At 37.7% G+C, this 17464-nt stretch overlaps 1 protein-coding gene across 1 annotated transcript in view; it reads right to left on the bottom strand.

Annotated features, from left to right (window-relative positions):
* The window catches only part of LOC112150580 (adenylate cyclase type 1), a 59187-nt gene that overhangs the window by 13723 nt on the left and 28000 nt on the right, over window positions 1-17464 (bottom strand). Inside the window, exons 8-15 of the mRNA XM_024278976.2 lie at window positions 16721-16876; window positions 12439-12633; window positions 10148-10245; window positions 9982-10066; window positions 9087-9176; window positions 4809-5056; window positions 3168-3294; window positions 2489-2605 (exon numbers count right to left, since the gene is read on the bottom strand). Of these exons, the coding sequence (XP_024134744.1) occupies window positions 2489-2605; window positions 3168-3294; window positions 4809-5056; window positions 9087-9176; window positions 9982-10066; window positions 10148-10245; window positions 12439-12633; window positions 16721-16876 (1116 nt within the window). The remainder of the gene's footprint in view (window positions 1-2488; window positions 2606-3167; window positions 3295-4808; window positions 5057-9086; window positions 9177-9981; window positions 10067-10147; window positions 10246-12438; window positions 12634-16720; window positions 16877-17464) is intronic.

Genomic DNA, 17464 nt, shown 5'->3' with positions numbered 1-17464 from the left:
TAATATTAAAGTTTAGGAAGAGGATATATATATATAGTATATATTTTCTTACAGTTGTATCAAAGACATTTTGTTATCTACCCAAATATAGTCTTATATTACAGTAATAAATGTACTACATTGATGTCTATTCAGTACATACAGTATATGATAGATTCTAATGTGAATAACCCATTTTAGAGTCATATTAATCAACAGAGACCAATTTTATTGTAAGCGATCTCATATGTGGGGAGATTTTCTTGGTTTATGTTTGAAAATCCATGTGTTAATTACCCCACCCCCCCACCCTAAAGCCCTCTTCGGCTTACGGGTTTAGCAGCTCGACAGCTTTTAAGAAGAGTTTGAGTCGGAGGGTCACGCAGTCCGTGACTTACTTTTTATCACGTCCGACTCTCGAAGGGGGCAGAGGTCAAGGAAGTGAGGAGCAAAGGTCAGTGGAGAGGATGTTCTTCAAACTCTCAGGACTCTTTAACTCGCACTTCCACTGCAGCGCCGAGGGAAGTGACACTGCCATTGTCTTCAAAGGCTGGGAAGTTTTATGAAGTTTTAGGGGGTTGTAGGAGTTCCATGAGACTCCAAACCAGGATCTCCATCCAGATTCAGCAAACATTTAGGCCAACATTAACCTACCTAGAGAATGTCAGGACTCATCTCTTTTAATTCAGAGTAAAACATTTATCATTTTCATCCCAAGAGTGTTAATAATTACTAAATTGTTCTTCAAGTGCTGTCTTAATAACTGATATATATGTGTATATTTTACAGTATTCTACGCACTATAAGGCTCACTTAAAAGCCTTCGTGTTTTTTTTTTTTTTTTACCGAGTTGCAAACAGAGTTGGGTTTTAATGTGGGTTCGTTGACGTAGCTGACTTGTAACGGTGTGGGACTGAGGAATATTTTGAGTGTTACTAACATTTGAGTTAGCGTAGTCACAGTAACATTTTTTAGAGGCTAGTTTTGCAAATGTTAGTCTGTTTTTTTTAAGGTCGGGAAATACAAGTTTCGTGAATATGTACACCTAACATGGCTTATGTGTACTTGTGTTGGACTGTTTTTTGTTTACATGTTCCTAACAAGGTTGCAAGTTAGCATAGTCACAGTGACGTTTGTTGTAATTTACTTCTTGCAGACAAAGTTAGGACTTACAGGTATTGTGAATATGCTAACCCTAACATGTTATGGTGTTGAACTATGTTTTTGGGTTTTTTTATGTGTTACTAGCAAGTTATGGAGTTAGCATAGTCACAGTAACATTAGTATTAGCAATATTGGTCAGTTTCTTTAGGGGTTGCAATGAAGGTTAGTAGTTGCAGGTATTGTAAATATGCTAACACAGCTGTAAAGCCATATCAGACATTTTTTTTTTATTTTTATTTTTTATTTGACTTACTAACAAGATTGGGAGTTAACAAAGTCACAGTAACATTTGTTTAAGTGGTATCAGTCTTTTCTGCAACAATTTTGCAAGTTAACTATCTTACGCTAACGTAAGTAATGTGATTAATGCTTAAATAGTGGCTAATATGTAGCAGAGTGGTCTCCAACCCTGTTTCTTCTGTATGGTTTGCAGCTAACCCTGTTTTAGTACTTACTGGTCACCTGGATTAGGTGTCTTCAGCCGATCAGAAACTGGATTCATTAAGTCAGTTAATCAGCTATTACTAAAGCGAGGTTAGCAGGACAGTAGCTCACGAGAACAGGGTTGGAGACGCCTGGTTGCAGTCTGTTTCAAAAAGAGTTACTCTTAATAGTTATAGAGCAATAAACATAAGAACTACGTTTTCCCTTTGATATTTTTTTTTATTGTTAAATCCTTCAATTTATCAAACATAGCGTCATAAGGCACACAATAAACCTCAGTAAAGACATATTTCACACAACTGCGGAACTGTTTGTCATAAACTTTTACTTTTTTGTATTCCGTTTCTCAGCTTTGTAAGTGCTAGGAGCAAGTTTGGACAACTATTCTAGCCGTTAACAAAAAAAAAAAAAAAATCCCCATCAAAGAGTCACGGCGGCTCCTGCGGATGATCTATGTGTGCCTCACTGACACATTTCCCAACGGCAACAGAAAATGTGTAGCTTCATCCTGCTGTTAAAATGTGACTCATGGGTCAGATATCCAGAAACACTCAAAACTCTGAGTCACAAACGTCATCAAATATCAACCTGTGATCCCGCTGCGCCATTGATCTCCATCTACATGTGTAGTTTCACTAAAGATGAGGCCTACCAAATTTAAATATAAGAAGAAAGATGAACTTTTGTGTTTGTTTCTTTGCATTTTGAAAGGAGTAGATGCAAAATAATGTGCTTTTATTTTGTCGTATATCTATGTCATTTTTTTCCCTTGTCAGGAAACCTCTAAGACAAGCTTTTACATGTTTTATTTTATTTTGCCGAAGGTTTTACAAGTGTAAAAAAAGGCTTTCAATAGATTGATTCCAGTGAAACGAGCCCAGGCTCGCTCCCGGATGCTCACCATGTTTCTGGGGTTTGACATGAGGAAGTGTTGAGCCACATGAGCCGGAAGCAGGTTGAACAGGATCCTCTTGTTGTCCAGCTTCACCTTTTCCATGTCATCCCTCTCCTCCTCCGCCTAGACCCACAACAGAACCAGAGGAGGCCTCTAAACCAAACTGAAAACCACATTCCTCGCTGAATCCAACCCAGAATGGACAGAGGCTGTAATTGCCTCATCCTGTCACTAGAGGGAGTTCACGCTTCAAGAACAGACACTCATACAGCTGTTCTAAAAATAAAAGCATGCAGACTTTCTTGATCCACTGAGACGACACAAGACGGTGCGTGTAAACCTCAAAGAAACGCATCCTAGCAGCTCTGCAGAGAGAGACAGAGCCATATCGGAACAGAATGTTTTCACCAAAAGTTTAGGCTAAAAATAAGACATTTTGAAGGAAATGAGGCTTTCAAGGAGAACTTGACACGGTTGTCAATCATCTTCACAACCAAAAATTATCCCAACCTTTTTAGGTTCCACATTTATAACTAAAAACATTTTTTTTCATCCAGATTTTAGACGACAGCTTTAAGAAATGATAACAGGGCAGGTAGTGATCAAACAGAGAAGCTGGGCCTAACATGAGGCACAATAATAATTAGTTCTGCCTGATCGAGCGGCCAAATGGAGCCACACATACCTGGGTTGCCCAGAGATAGTCCAGCCGCAGCTTCAGGTCCAGCTGTCTGGAGTGAAGAGCCAGAGCTCCAGAAAACAGTAGAACAGCCAGCACGGGGTCGTAACCTCGAGTGTGGAGAAAGCCGCCGCTGAGGGACGCAGAAAGATGCAAAAACATGTTTGAACAAATTCTGATTTCCCTTTAATTAGGGATGATACTGTCATTAAGGACCGCAAAAAATGAAAACATAAATTTTCACAATGCATACAACTGTCTGTTCACAGCTTTTTCGTTTACAGTTTGATTGAATTTGTTCGGTTTTTGTAAAGTTTGTTGTTTCTTTTTTTTTGTGTGTTTTTTTTTAAAGTCTAATAAAAAAAAAAATAGGGATATTTTTTATTTTTTTAGCTGATGGCAACACATTTAAAAAAAAAAACATTTTTCTTATTTGTTTTAATCAGGGATGACAGGCTAATGTCATATTTCCAGAAAAGTGGAACAAAAAGGCCGTCCTGAAGGAATTTTACGTTTTTTCTTTTATTCTATTTCATAGTGAAGCCTGGTTTTGGTGCTAAATCAATGATCAACATGTTGAGAAAATGTTCTTTTACATGTGTTGCAGTCAAAAACATAAATGGGGACATATTTAGACAAAAGTAAGTGCAAAAATGAAAACAATGAATAAATAAATTATTAAAGAGTGAAAAGAAGATTTTGAAATGACAGCATTTTTTTAGAACATTTTTGAAACTTATATACCCTTGATAATACAAGAAAAAGTGTATTTTGAAATTGTGCATACTGTATATATATTGTATGTTGTGTGTATGTATGTATATGTATATATATATAATTCTCCTCTCCTGTGCCACACACACTGACTGGAGCTGCAGCTGACTCATGCACTGTACTGTTTCGATCTTTCTATAATCATAAAAGACACTTTATTTTTAATTACTTCATTTTTCTACTTCTCGTCATCTGTCTGATTACATTGGTGCCAGTTTTTGACTCATTTAGTCTTTTGATCCACTAAAAATGTGGACGGTACATTTGCCATATCGCAGTGCGCATGTCTCAAGGCAGAGGGCGCTGGTGAGCCCAAAGAATGTGACTCTGCTGCTGAAGAATAATAGAGTTAGTGGTGGTAAATCAAGTGCAGCTGTGTCCAGATATTTTTTTAATATTGTTTAACATTATTTTCTAAATGGAAGGTTATGTGTCTAAACTCAGGAATTTATGGAGACACATCACTGATCTTCAATGAGACAGAGAGACTTTTAAAACTGAAGAAGGAAAAGGAAGACTTCTACAAGCAGGGTATTCATGTTTCTTGAAATAAACCTAAAAAAAACCCCCAAAATAATAAACTTGTTTCAATCTTATTAGACAGAACTGTCATTAACCATTACCTGAATGAATGGAATTTGTAGTACTGGAAAAAGGATCTTATTTCAATTTCAATGACAAATTTTAAAACTTCCATGATTGTAATGGTTTCCGTAATTACTGATGATCTTTACACATTTTTTTTTATTTTTTTTTTTACAGAAACCAAGATTTCTACAAAAATGATTACAGAGATGCTAGCAGTCACAAGAGAGAGCTGAGTAATAAAGGATATGGAAAGCAGCAGTTTTGGCTGCAGACGCGCAGTCTCACCCCACAGCTTGGCGGTAGCCGCTGGTTTCCATGACGACAGTGTAGGTGACAGAGAGGAGGAGGAGCAGCAGGATTTTGGGAAGGGATGACACGCGGAGGTAAGGGACGATGGTGAGCGTGCCGGCCACGCAGGACAGAAGGGCGTACGTCATGTAGTCCACCGCTGTGCCGTTCTGAGGCGCCGCCCCCCGAGTGGCGGCCAAACGACCAGTGCTTTTCTCTGCCCTCCCCCAGGGCACACTGCCCACCTGTAGGGAAGTGAAGCAGGGGAAGCCGCAGTGACTCACAAGAAATGAAGAGGTGGGTGTTCTTTTGATTTTTTTCCACAGTTTGGTAGACCCCTCCCACATCATCTCCGCCTAACAGATGAACAAATCAGGAGCAGGGATGGGTAGATGTGCAGTTATGAAGACAAACCACCAGATAGATGGTTAAATTCAGTTTCTACAACCGTATCCGGGCTCTATGTGTGAGACGCATGGCCATTTAACGTGTTGAACACGTCCTTTTAATTGACTGAAGTGCCAACAGTTTGAATATTGATCATTAAGGAGAAATTAATAATTGCAGCCAGAATTATATGACACCAAGTCTTTCAAAACAATAGATAGAGCTGTGAAAGAAAAAGTCTGAGAAAGAAGTCTCATGATTTGCAAAACTCATCCAACTGTAGGAGGCGGACTGTAGAAGTAAACTGTAGAAAAGGAAAATAAGAAGAAGCCCCTCCCTGCTTGTCTAGTATAAACCCCATGAGCTAAATGTGAGCTCAAGAATTTGTTTAGCGGAAACTCAAACGTATGTCACAAGTCTTTGCACCTTTTTTATAGTTTGTTATCTGCTTTTCTATTTGCCATGCTCACATTCATGATTAAGTAGACAAAAATATCTGAGTTTGTGATCCAATGTTTTTCTGGTTTTGGACTCATTACGGATCAGCAAAGTAACTCAGATCAGAACTCTTGATTCAGCAATCAGAAAGATGCAGGAGATGGAGAGTTGTGTGGCGATAGAAACGTGTAAATCGTGCCATTACTCCTCTATAGTTTCATCATTTTATAAACTTTTTATTTTTTTATGTACTTTTGTACATGTATTGTGATATTGGGCTACGTAAATAAAATTTAAATTTGTTTATTTTTATTGCTAAACTTTTGTGCAAAAATGTGTTTTGCCACTAAGAAACTTGAAACTGTTGTAGGGATGCAACGATATTCAATATAAAAACAAACCGTTAAAACACGTTTGACAATTCAATTCTACATTTTTCACAAAACACATTTTATGTATTCAGTACCAGTCTGAGGTGTCTTAAGGGAGTCTGCGGCAAATCCCGCCCACTCCCCCCCCCCCGCCAGAAACTACCTTGCTCCTCCTACGATAGTCAGATAATGAAAGTTTTAGCTAAATGTAAAAAACAACTCTACTTCCCAGTGATGAATCGAGCCCACACCTTGGGATTTCAAGTATTTCTTCTGTATCCTGACATCATAAAGTTATCCAACTTTTTTTTTTTTTTTACTTCCTGAATGCACACCTAGTTTGTTTACTTCCACATTCAGAGTGACATCACGTGCCCCTAGTATTATTGATCTAGTATCTAGTATCCATTGATCTATTACGTTCAGACTACTTTTTTTGTGCTGTAGTTATAATAATATGATGCAAAGGCTACAATTAATTATATGTATTAGTTCTCAAAAGAAAAAATAAATTTACTGCTGCCATTCCAAGGGGAGTGAGCAAAGAGTGCATTTGGGTTTGTCAAAAATTTTCAGTCTGCTTAAATATTTTTTTTGTTTGATATATGTTTTTGTGTTTGTGTTTTTGTTTGTGTGTGTGTGAGAGTGTGCGTCTCTCATATTCATGTTTTTCTGCCACCTTTCATATTTCTCACCATTTTAACTAATGGGTAAAGGCCTTCATGTAATTCACGTGAATATTCAAAGTCTACTTCCCAAATTGACCAGTTTAGAGTGTGGCTTTCTTATAATAATCCAAATATAATTACAGTCAGACACATGGCTATTTAAAGGAATTACCGACACTTCAATAAAAATGAAAACTTTAGGGTGCACAGCACTGATAGAGGGTCCAGAGGTGGGAGTGTTGCCATGTATGTTATGTCAAATATGAAATCAAGATTGATAACCCCCAAAGTGACACCTGTACTCATTGAAGGTATCTTTATTGCAGCTATTCTTCATACTAATAAAAAAATAATTATTGGTAATGTCTCATCCACAACATCATCCCTTAGTGATTCATGAGAACTTATTTTGATGGGTGATTTTAATTTGGACTGGTCTGATTCCTGCACACTGCCTGAGTGTCAATGTCTTAAATTTAACACAGATTATCAAGCAACCAACTAGAATCCCTTCTAATAGTCAGACCCGACTTGATTGCATTCTAGTTACACATTTTGAAAGAATCGCTAAGTCTGGCGTTCATTCAGATAGCGTTAGTGACCACTCAATCATTTACTGTAAATGGAAAATAAAAGCTCTCCATATACCCCCCAAACAGATTAAATTCACAATACCAAATCTTTTAACAATGATCTCTTTATACGTGAGTAGAATTTACCTTATTCCAGATATTAAAGTTGCATGGGACTTTTTCCACTCAGAACTAAAGCAAGTCACTGACCGGCACGCTCCGTAAACTTCTGTTAAAGTCAAAGGACATCATTTGCTTTGGGCAAATGGTGACCTCATCAATCTTTTTAAACAGAGGGGCAGAGGTTTGAATAAATACAGACTTAACAAACTATCAAATGATTTTCAAAGCTTTTGATTTGGTTGATCATTGCCTGCTTTTTGACAAATTATTTGCAGTTGGCTTGTCTAATCCTTCTCTCTCGTGGTTTAGTTCTTATTTTAGAGGAAGCTCATCCAATTTCACTGGAATAAACAAAGGTATCCCTCAAGGATCCTCCCTTGGGTCATTATAATTTTCATTTTTATAAATGATCTGCCTAACTGCTGTTCAAAATATAATATTCACCTTTATGCAGATGATACAGTTATATACAGTGTATGATACTGTTACAGTTATTTACTGCTCTAAACATTTTTGTCAACACAACAGTTTTAATTTCATTTTTTCTGTAGCCAGGGAACTACTACCAGCCTTTTATTAAATAACTTTTTTCTACTTAATGTATAAAATCATCAGTTGCAAAATATATTTTAGGTTTTCTTTGTATAATCATAAAACACATAAAAAAATGCAAACAGTTTTATAGTTTGAAAATGGAAAAAAAATATTTGCTCTATTGCATTAAGTTCTTTTAGAAGTTATTTTACAAGTATTCGTTAGGTTTGTGGTCATGGGTTGCATGTGTTAATGGTGGGAGGGGGTAAAGGGTGCGTTGGGTTTTCATTGGGTATGTTTCTGTTTTTAAATTTCAAGCATTTCAAGCTGTGCAAAGTATGAGAAGCGCTTTTTATAAATACAATTTGATCTTCTACAAGTTAGTGATTTGATTTCTCTTTTTAAAACCTGCATATGAAACATTGTTTGTGGGTACTTACTTTTTTATTATTATAGCAGTACTTACTTTTTTATTATTATAGCAGTAAAGTGTGAAAAAAATGGAAGTTAATGGAAGTTTTTTATAGCTTATGTAAGTCATGGGGCACTTACTTTTCCATACAATATTGGGTTAGTTAAAACTACCTTTTCTGTTTTTTAGTACTAAAATGGCACTTAAATTTGCATTTATTTAAGTTGTATTTTATTAGTATTTAAATTTTAAAAAATACTGACGATTAAACCAAAATAATCCCAAAAATCTGAAAAGGGTTTAATATTTTTTCTTTTCCTGCAGTTTATTTGAAAGTTAGCTAAAGCTGCTAACAAGCACTGAATTAAAACTGAGAGATAATCTCATAATATTTTTGTTGAACTGGGTCTGTCTGTCACTTCGCAGAGCGCTAACACAACAAACCGCCTTTACATAACTGTTGTTCCACAGCCCGGATGGATGGACTACACACTTAATCCCTGATTGTAGGTAATCTCTCTGCAGCCACCTCCCAGCTGCAGATCTGCTCCAGTGTCTCAATTCCCAAAATAAAAAAAAAACACAAAACTATGTCACCAACTACGCAATTTTCTTCAAGACTAAAACAATAAAATAAAAAGACAATCTCTAATAAAGATTAACATTTAAATCCAGAGGATTAGTTTGTGCTTCACTGGGGGTTTGCACAGCCAAAAACAGTGATTTAAAACAGTTTTAGATGTGAAAGTCTGTGATGGTGACTTACTTACCACACAAGTCTGAGTCACAGAGTATGTGAGCAGGACGAGGAAGACACACAGCACTGTTCGGATCTGGATTGTCAGACATCCTGGTTGGCACTAAGGAGGAAAAAAATGAATGAAGGATTTTTAGATATTCCAGCATTTAAATGCCTTACAAAATGAACAAAGGAGCAGTGGAAGCACTTCTAGTGTCTATGCGTTTTGGACATTTGACCGAGGTTATCGTCTTCACTAGGACACGAACTTGTCCAAATTCACTCACTATTCCCCAGTTAGTGGACATTAAAGAGCGTTTGCCAATTTGTCAGGATGTCCAAACCTTTAATTCCAAAATAAGATCCTCTCAAAATTTCCCAGAAGTCTCTGCAAAAGAACTGTGTGCATTGATGCTCACTAGATTGGTGAATAACATAGACCAGAATGCATTGCTTTTGAAATTTTTTTTAAATAAATTTTCCTCTTTAGAACACAGTGCATTCATAAATAGTCTTAGTAAAATGTTCATATTTATTGGGTTTTTACTTCTGCAAATGGGTGACGTCACATTTGTTGTTGAAAGTAGTGAGCATGGTGTCTAAATTGCAATAAAATTTTAAAGCATTTATGGAACTAGTGAGAGACTTGGGACACACAGAAAGGATATAGATGGATGAATAAGCTTGAGAAAATCTATGAATTCTAACAACATTTTAATTAGATAATAAATAAAATGGAAAAAGCACAAGTTACTATGTTTTTTTTCTCTGTAGCCTAGTACCAAGTGACTAACAAATACAGTTGTTTTATTTATATTTATGACCATATGAGATTAGAAAGACTTGGACAAAGCATTTCCTTTGTGTCTGCTGGAGAAAAATGTATTTACCTGCATGGAGAAACAAGAAGAGGTGATGGACTGTACCTGAACGCTGGTGAGATGCAAGTACAAAACGCAGGCCACGTGAAAACACAAACACAGCACCAGCAGCAGCAGCACCAGCATCCCCCTGAGGAAAAAACACCAAATGTCTTATCCAGCTGAGTAGACGGAAAACATAGTCGCTCCGTGTGTGTGTGAGGGGACGTACTGTGGAATCACCAACAGATAGATAAGGCCAAACAGAGTGGCGAGGATCAGAGAAAGAACCACGGCACTGATGAAATGATCGTCGTACACCTGGTGATACTGGAAATAGAAAGGAAACAGGTGGACATTATCAGCAGGAGGGGCATCCACCCATACGGGTTTCTGTCTTTTAGAGCAGACTCTGTTTTTATTGTAAAATCATGGTTTTATCTAAAAAAAAAACAGTAGACTATTAGATGATGCTTCCAGGTACCAATCCTGTTGAAGTCAGACTGGTTGCAGCAATGGGTGCAAAACTGTGGATGGAGCTCAGAGAATTTATAGACTAAAATCTGGATTAAAGAAGTAACTCTTAATACTGGACAGATGAACACTAATGCTTTTCTGCTGGTTTTCAGGGGAAATTCTTCTTGCAGGATCCTCAGATGCTGTTGACATGGGAACACATGTATTCTGGTGTTACCAGTTTGGGCAGCTACCCAGACTCATTTGGCCCGTAACCACGTATGAGGTCTCACTTAACCATGCCAATGGTCTAGAAAGGCTTGTGAACTCTTATATGAGGAAGTGGCTAGGAGTTCCCAACTGCCTCAGCACAGCAGTTTTAGGAGTTCTCTCGCTACCAGTCCCTAGTCTGGTTGAAGTGTCCCACAGTGAGGCTTGACATGTCCCTCTGAGACTCAAAGAACCCAGTGATTATGAGTGTGTGGGTATGTTTTGATCTTTTCTTCCTCAGTCGTCTTACATAGTTTTGTTATTTTAGTTTGGGGTTTGGTAGTCTTCATTTGCGGGCTTTGTTTATTTGTTTTTTTTTTAGGTAGATTTTGGTTGGCAGCCCTTAGCCGGGAGCTGCTGACTCAGACGGTCGCCATGGCTGGGTCAGCAGTCTCCCTGACCTATTTTATGTTTGGCCAAAGTTCCAAATCCCTTTTGGTTTGTCTTTTTGTTCAAACCAGCACACTAATTATTTGATATTTTTTCTCTAATTTCAGGACACAGGATTTCCTTTATTTGATAAACTATGTTTCTTTTATTCTCATTGGTGTCCAGTTTTTGCTATTGTCCCCTTTTGTATTTTCCCCTCTAGACCCGAGCCAGGTTCACCCATAGGGGGCGCAGGAACAACCTTGTGAGATATGTCTTTAAAACTACGTTCACATTCTCGGAAACTCGTCTTTCAGTATCCTCTTTCAATGACAAGTTCTCGTTCCCACGTCCCTACATAAGTTTTTATGACCGCTTTGAACTCTACATGTGAACGCTAAACCAGGTCAAACTTTGACCAATCAGGGACCAGGGAAATGAATAACTTGTGCCAGAATTAAAGAGCACCAAGCCTTTCATATATAAGAATAGAGCTGTGAAAAGCAAGATTCACCAGATTTGCACAACTTTGACGTTTCGCACCATGCCTTTTCCATCTGTCGGTGGCGGACATGCGGTAGTAAACAGTAGAAAAAAGGAAGAAGAAGCCCCTCCCCACTTGTCTAGTGTGAACACCATGGGCTAAAAGCATGTCAAAAAATGCTTGTTTAGCCTGTTCTTGATTGTATGTCACACGCTCTGTGTGAACGTTGCATAAGTGATGTAATTGTACTTAAAAAATACTTTAAAGTGTGTAGCTGTAGCACAAACCCAAACTAACATAGCTTTTTCTTGATTTTTCTTCTTTCCTCAGGAACCATAAGCTAAAAGTATAGAAATAAGTTTAATTTACTTTATAATGTTTGTATTTATCTAGATTTATCGATTAACATCCCAGTTTGTTGTGCAGTTTTTACCATCCATTTTAATGATGAAACCTGTTTGGATATAAAAGTGAATAATTAGAGCCTTTTCTTTTTTTCTTTGCACCACATTCAGTTCCTTTGAAACCAGTTGGAGGGTCTAGATGGCAAATCCACACAAAGACGCACGTGGACGCACACAGACCTCTCCCCGTCGGGGTTCCTTTATAGCGCCACCCACGCACACACAGGAGAACGGCGTCACGTGCGCCGCTCAGACTCTCCCAAATCATTATCTGCATCCCCTCCTGAGAGGGTGGGTGGATTCCTCATGCAAACACGCACAGACACATGAGACAACAGGCGTGGGAGAAGGGGGGGTAGAATTATAAACTGTGTAGGGTGTTGTGTGAGAACAAGACAAATAAGGGAGGGGAGTGGGCAGAGGATGCCATCACGAAGCAACTTGCCTTGTGCGTAACAAGGATGGATTTCTGTGGAAGGGAATTCTGTTGTAAAACCATAAATCTCAGCGAATGTCTGGACAGTGTGCCTCGGGCCTCACCCTGCGCTCCCGTTCTCTGCTGCGGTAAAACAGGGTGAAGTAGTTGAGGTCTGATGTCTCTGACTCGGTCTGCCGCGCCTCGATGAGCCGCCCGATGTAGCGGTTGACTCGGGTGGCAGGAGAGTGCTGCACGGCCGTCGCCGAGAAGGACGTCCGACTCCTGAGCTTCTCTGAGGCGGTCCGCAGGGCCCTCCGCTGTTGAACGGCGAAGACACAGCACCGTCACGTTGTGTGGAGGCAGGACGAGCTCACGCCGCCGAGCATGCAAATGTAGTGTCCCGAGGAGACTTTCAAGATTATTCTCATTTTTAGGAAATCTTTAATGGAAAAAAGGTAAAAATTCTTCCGGCTATACCGTTTACATAATAGACATTGTCAATAGGATTACTCTTATAGGTTACCTTAAGTCCTGCTATCCTTTATATTTTTGCATAGTTATGTATAGCTGCATTTCCGCTACAAATAAGCGCAAAATTCTGTTGTTATTCTAGAAATGTCAAAAAACACAATTTTGATTAAATCACAATAAATAAACATAAACCGACTCGCTCAATAAGTTATTTGAAAATGATGTGACGGGTGTGAACAATATTTTGTTTTACAGCAGATACATTTACATTTCTGTCACGGCACTAGCACTCATCATCACCTATCAAAGGAGACATCTGCATCTTATTCAGGCCACGGAGCGGTAAGGTACTTTGGAGCGGCTCCGCATGCCAAGATTTTGAGAAATTGTGGTTGGTGATTTTACAGAGGAGCTGTGGATCCAACAAGTTCGCATGACACGCTCAACTTTTGATGAGCTGTTTCATGCTGTGTGACCTCTTCACAGGAGAACCTAGCTTAGCGCTTAGCTTAGCTCATGCAAGTACTCACGCTTAGCTATGCAGTGGCACTGTAAGGCTTGGCGTGGTATCCAGGTTTTGGTCACGTGACTCAGTTAATTTTAAAGGAGCGTTTCCATTAAAGGTTTGCTGTATGTCAATATGAAATGCATCAAAAAAAACCTTCTCCAAGTGCAAAAACCTTTTTTTTTTTTTCGATAAATGCTAATTTCCATTGGACAAATTGATTATCACAAAACCAATTTGTGCCATTTCATAGTTAATGGAAAAGCAGCTCATGATCACAAGAATCGAATTTTACTGGAAGTGGTTAGTTCACGGCTCAAGGAAACAAAAGAAAACTGGAATGCCAAAATTAGTTTCAGGATATTAGTGTCAACGCTAACATGCTAGGCTGATTATCAACAAGCCTATTTTTTATTTTCTTTTGATCTTTAGCTAAAGAGTTGATTAACTGTGAAATGATTCATCATTTGCTAATGCTGTTTAGAGATCAAATAATTTAATTATATGAATGCTGTGATAAAAGTAGTAGATACTTAATATTTTTCTTGTTTTTCAACAGATGTGGCATGACTATACAGTTCAAAGAGATTGATTAACTAAATTATACAATTTTTTGATTAGTCATATAAAACCAAAATTGCAATTACATTTTATTTATCACTTCACCAAATAAATTAACGTTGCGTTTCAATATTAGCTTCAACAATTCACGTCTTCCTGCAATTTTTTTTCATTCTCTGTGACAGAGCAGTAAAACATTTATAAAAAATGTTTTTTTTTTACATATGTGAAGCTCTAGTGAGTCAGTTTTCCCAATATTTTTAACACTCAAGTGCTAACATTACCTTGCTATATTAGCTAATTCATGGTTGCTTTTTTTTTGTTGGTTTTTAAACATATTTAGCAGATTTTCCTCACTAAGGTGCACTTTAAAACGTTAACATTTTTAGATGTACACTGTGCTCTGTCAAAATGTCTGCCTGTTTTTCTTACGAGTTCCAAACAACTTTGAGTAATATGATAATGGAGCTAACATATAGCGGTGTTGAACAGTCTTTTTTTACAAACAAGGTTAGAAGTTAGTGTAGTTACAGAAAAGATTATTTTTGCGTTATGAGTTTGTTTTTTGAGTGCTGTAAACAAAGTTAGGAGTTAAAGATATTATAAATGTGTTAATGCTTCTGACATGACTAACTTGGCGTGTTACAAACAAGTTCAAGAGTTATTGTGTAGGAAGTTAGTTAGTATATACTGACTGACTAACTAATCAGTGACTCTTTTTTTCTCGTTCAATGCACCTTATAGTGTTTAAAATGGACAAATCATTGCCTTTTAATCCAGTGTGCACTATTGAGCAGAAAATACAGTAAATAAGTAAAATATAAAATGATACCTCCTTGAAACTGTATGAGTGTATTATTTCTAACAAAAAGACTTGGACCCAAAATGAATGTGCTAACTGGAAAAGTTGGAATGAATAGACCAATTAAATAGTCTGTGGGAAACTGTCTTGTCATTTTTAAAAAGAATTTTGCATTTCTTATGAAGTATGAAAACTCTTGACAGTATAGTTTTTTTTCTCTCAAAAAAGTTGTATTTTCCATATGCATGTGAAATGTACAAAATGCTTTTTTATATAATGTTCTCTGCCCAAAACATAATTTGTGTAGATGCAATGTGTATTTAACCATGTGAATCCTTTAGCCGAAGATGATCCTAAATTGCACGGATAAGTCACTTTCAATTCTGGCTTTAGAGCGAACTCAGCCAGTCTTTCTGAAGGTAATTAAGCTAGAATGAAACCACTGGACCGCAAACTTCTTCACCCATTTTGACCCAACCGAGCCCTCACTGTGTAAACGAGATCTAACACAGGTAAAACATCTACCACATCAACTGCAGTTTAAACCCAACTTTGTCTCTTTGCTTTACCGCAAAAGATAAGATAAACTAGTAGGTAAAGCAAGGTAAGCAATATTTCTGAGAAGACCAATGCTCCGATATTATCTGACACTCATTATAAAAGCTTTCAGGATGAGACAAATAAGCTGCACTGATGCGTTCATTACCAACTATACTAATAAAGTTGAGACCAAAAGTAACAGCTTCCATTTAACTTATCTGTTTAAGATAATTAATGAGAAAAAATAAAATATCAATCTCACTAGGGTAACTCTCGGTAGGGAGGAAGACCACTGAATGTTAGGATTGTGCATTTTGGTTTGGATTTTTAGTGTAATTTCTTAAGTTCTCGTCTCATTTTTCCTGTTCGTCAAACCAGGTTTAGGTTGTCAATCATCCACACCTGTTTGATTTTAAGTTGTATATAATTATCTGGTTTTCAGCTCTTCCTTCTCAGGTCATCTCAATTTCTGTTTTCTCCATGTGTTTGTCATATTTAAATTCCTTTAATGATTTTTAAAGCTTCTACCCCAAAGCAGTGATGGGTACATGAAGCTCCGTGAAGCATTGAAGCCTTTTATCCAGCGCAAAGCTTCTTGAAGCTCCCTTTGCTGTAGTCGGACATCTAGTGGATGTAAAATATCAGTCATTATGAATTTTAAGTATGTGCCATTTGGAAAAAGTCTGAAAAATAACTCTTTACCAGTAGAAAGGAAAATTATTATTTTGAAGTGATAAAAGAGATCAGGGATGAGGGTATGGACACTGGTTGTGCTTTTGTGAAATTGGGGAAAGGCTCTGTGATTATTGTTTGAGGGACACAGCATTGGTTTTTTTTTTTTTTAAATAATCAGTGGTTTCTCCTAAATGTTCAAACTATCTTTGCCTTTATCCAAGCGGTCTCCAAACTCTCACCGAGCACAACACATTTAAAGTAGAGAAGTTCATTTTAAATGTCAAAAATTGTAGCAAATTCAAAAGTACTTTCTTAATCAGTCAGAAAGTACTCGCTGTGCAGCGAGGCCTTGGATGTCATCACAGAATCCTCCCTCTCCAGTAAAATCAGCACAGAACTTTTAGCTTCTGTTTATTGTAAAAGGAAAACCAGCAAATGTTTGGTGCTGTTCTCCTTAAACGTTGCCGAGTTGGCCGGTGGCGTTTGAAGTATGTAATGCTAATAAAGGTGATGCGATCCAGCTTGCGGGTGATTAACGGCGCTCATACTGTAACCACATTAGAATCACGAAGTGCTAAAGCCTTTGCCGAGCTCACGACGGATTACAGCGAGCATGCAGGCTTTTACTGACAGCCAGACCCTGTTATGCCTCAACCCCAATCCCCAGAGAACCAGCAGTCACATTAATGCAGAGTAGTAGTCTAAGGCTGGTGGATACACAAAGGTCATCAGAAGCATGCATTATCACGCTTCCCCACTAATATGGTTTTGTGTATCATAATCAGCATTAACTTTGTGTGGAAAAGCTTGTTAAATATTATTAAGTTTCTGTAGAAGTCGTGTCACGCACCTTGTCATCGTCCTCGCAGGTCATCACGTTGGAGAAGGGGATCTCAGCCTTGAACATTTTCCTGCAGTGCATGAGCTGCACCAGCAGGTAGCACACCGTCTTGAACTTCATTCTTTTGGCTGGTTTTATGTCTGACAAGATGATTCCAGGAAAGATCTAGAAAAAGTAAAACAAAGCCAGTAAGCACACATGCAAGTCAATTTAAACACTTTACAGTCAAGCAGGATAATGAAATAAGAGATGTGTGTATTAGGATTAACAACAACCAGTATTTTCTAGAATATTCATGCTGATATCAGTGTGGATGATTACTGCACTGAGAAGTCGAGCATTTCCAGCCCACTTTTGTGTCTGATGCCCGACGGCACAGTCCTGACTTGGTAGCATAACAAGTCTGACCTTTTACTAAAACCCGTCTGCAGCGGTTTCACTAGAGCTGGTAGAGGTTTAGCCCACAATCCAGGAGTGACTACAGTGTGATGTGACATGAGAGAAGCATCTTGGCTGCAGATTCATTTTAACAAATAAGCGAACACTAGTACAGTATCTTTTACAAAGAAATGTTTCCACAAAATTAGTACAACTTACTGCTTTAATTTGCATTTAGAAGTAAGGATGGAATTTTACTGCTGCCTCTGTCATCAAACATACTGTACTGTTCCAGTTTTGCTGTTAACATATATATATATATATATATATATATATATATATATATATATATATATATATATATATATATATATA

This window comes from Oryzias melastigma, linkage group LG4 (assembly GCF_002922805.2).
Source record: "Oryzias melastigma strain HK-1 linkage group LG4, ASM292280v2, whole genome shotgun sequence".
Classification (NCBI taxonomy): Eukaryota; Metazoa; Chordata; class Actinopteri; order Beloniformes; family Adrianichthyidae; genus Oryzias; species Oryzias melastigma.
Note: the sequence above shows the minus strand (reverse complement) of the source record. Positions and strands in the feature narration are given on the sequence as shown.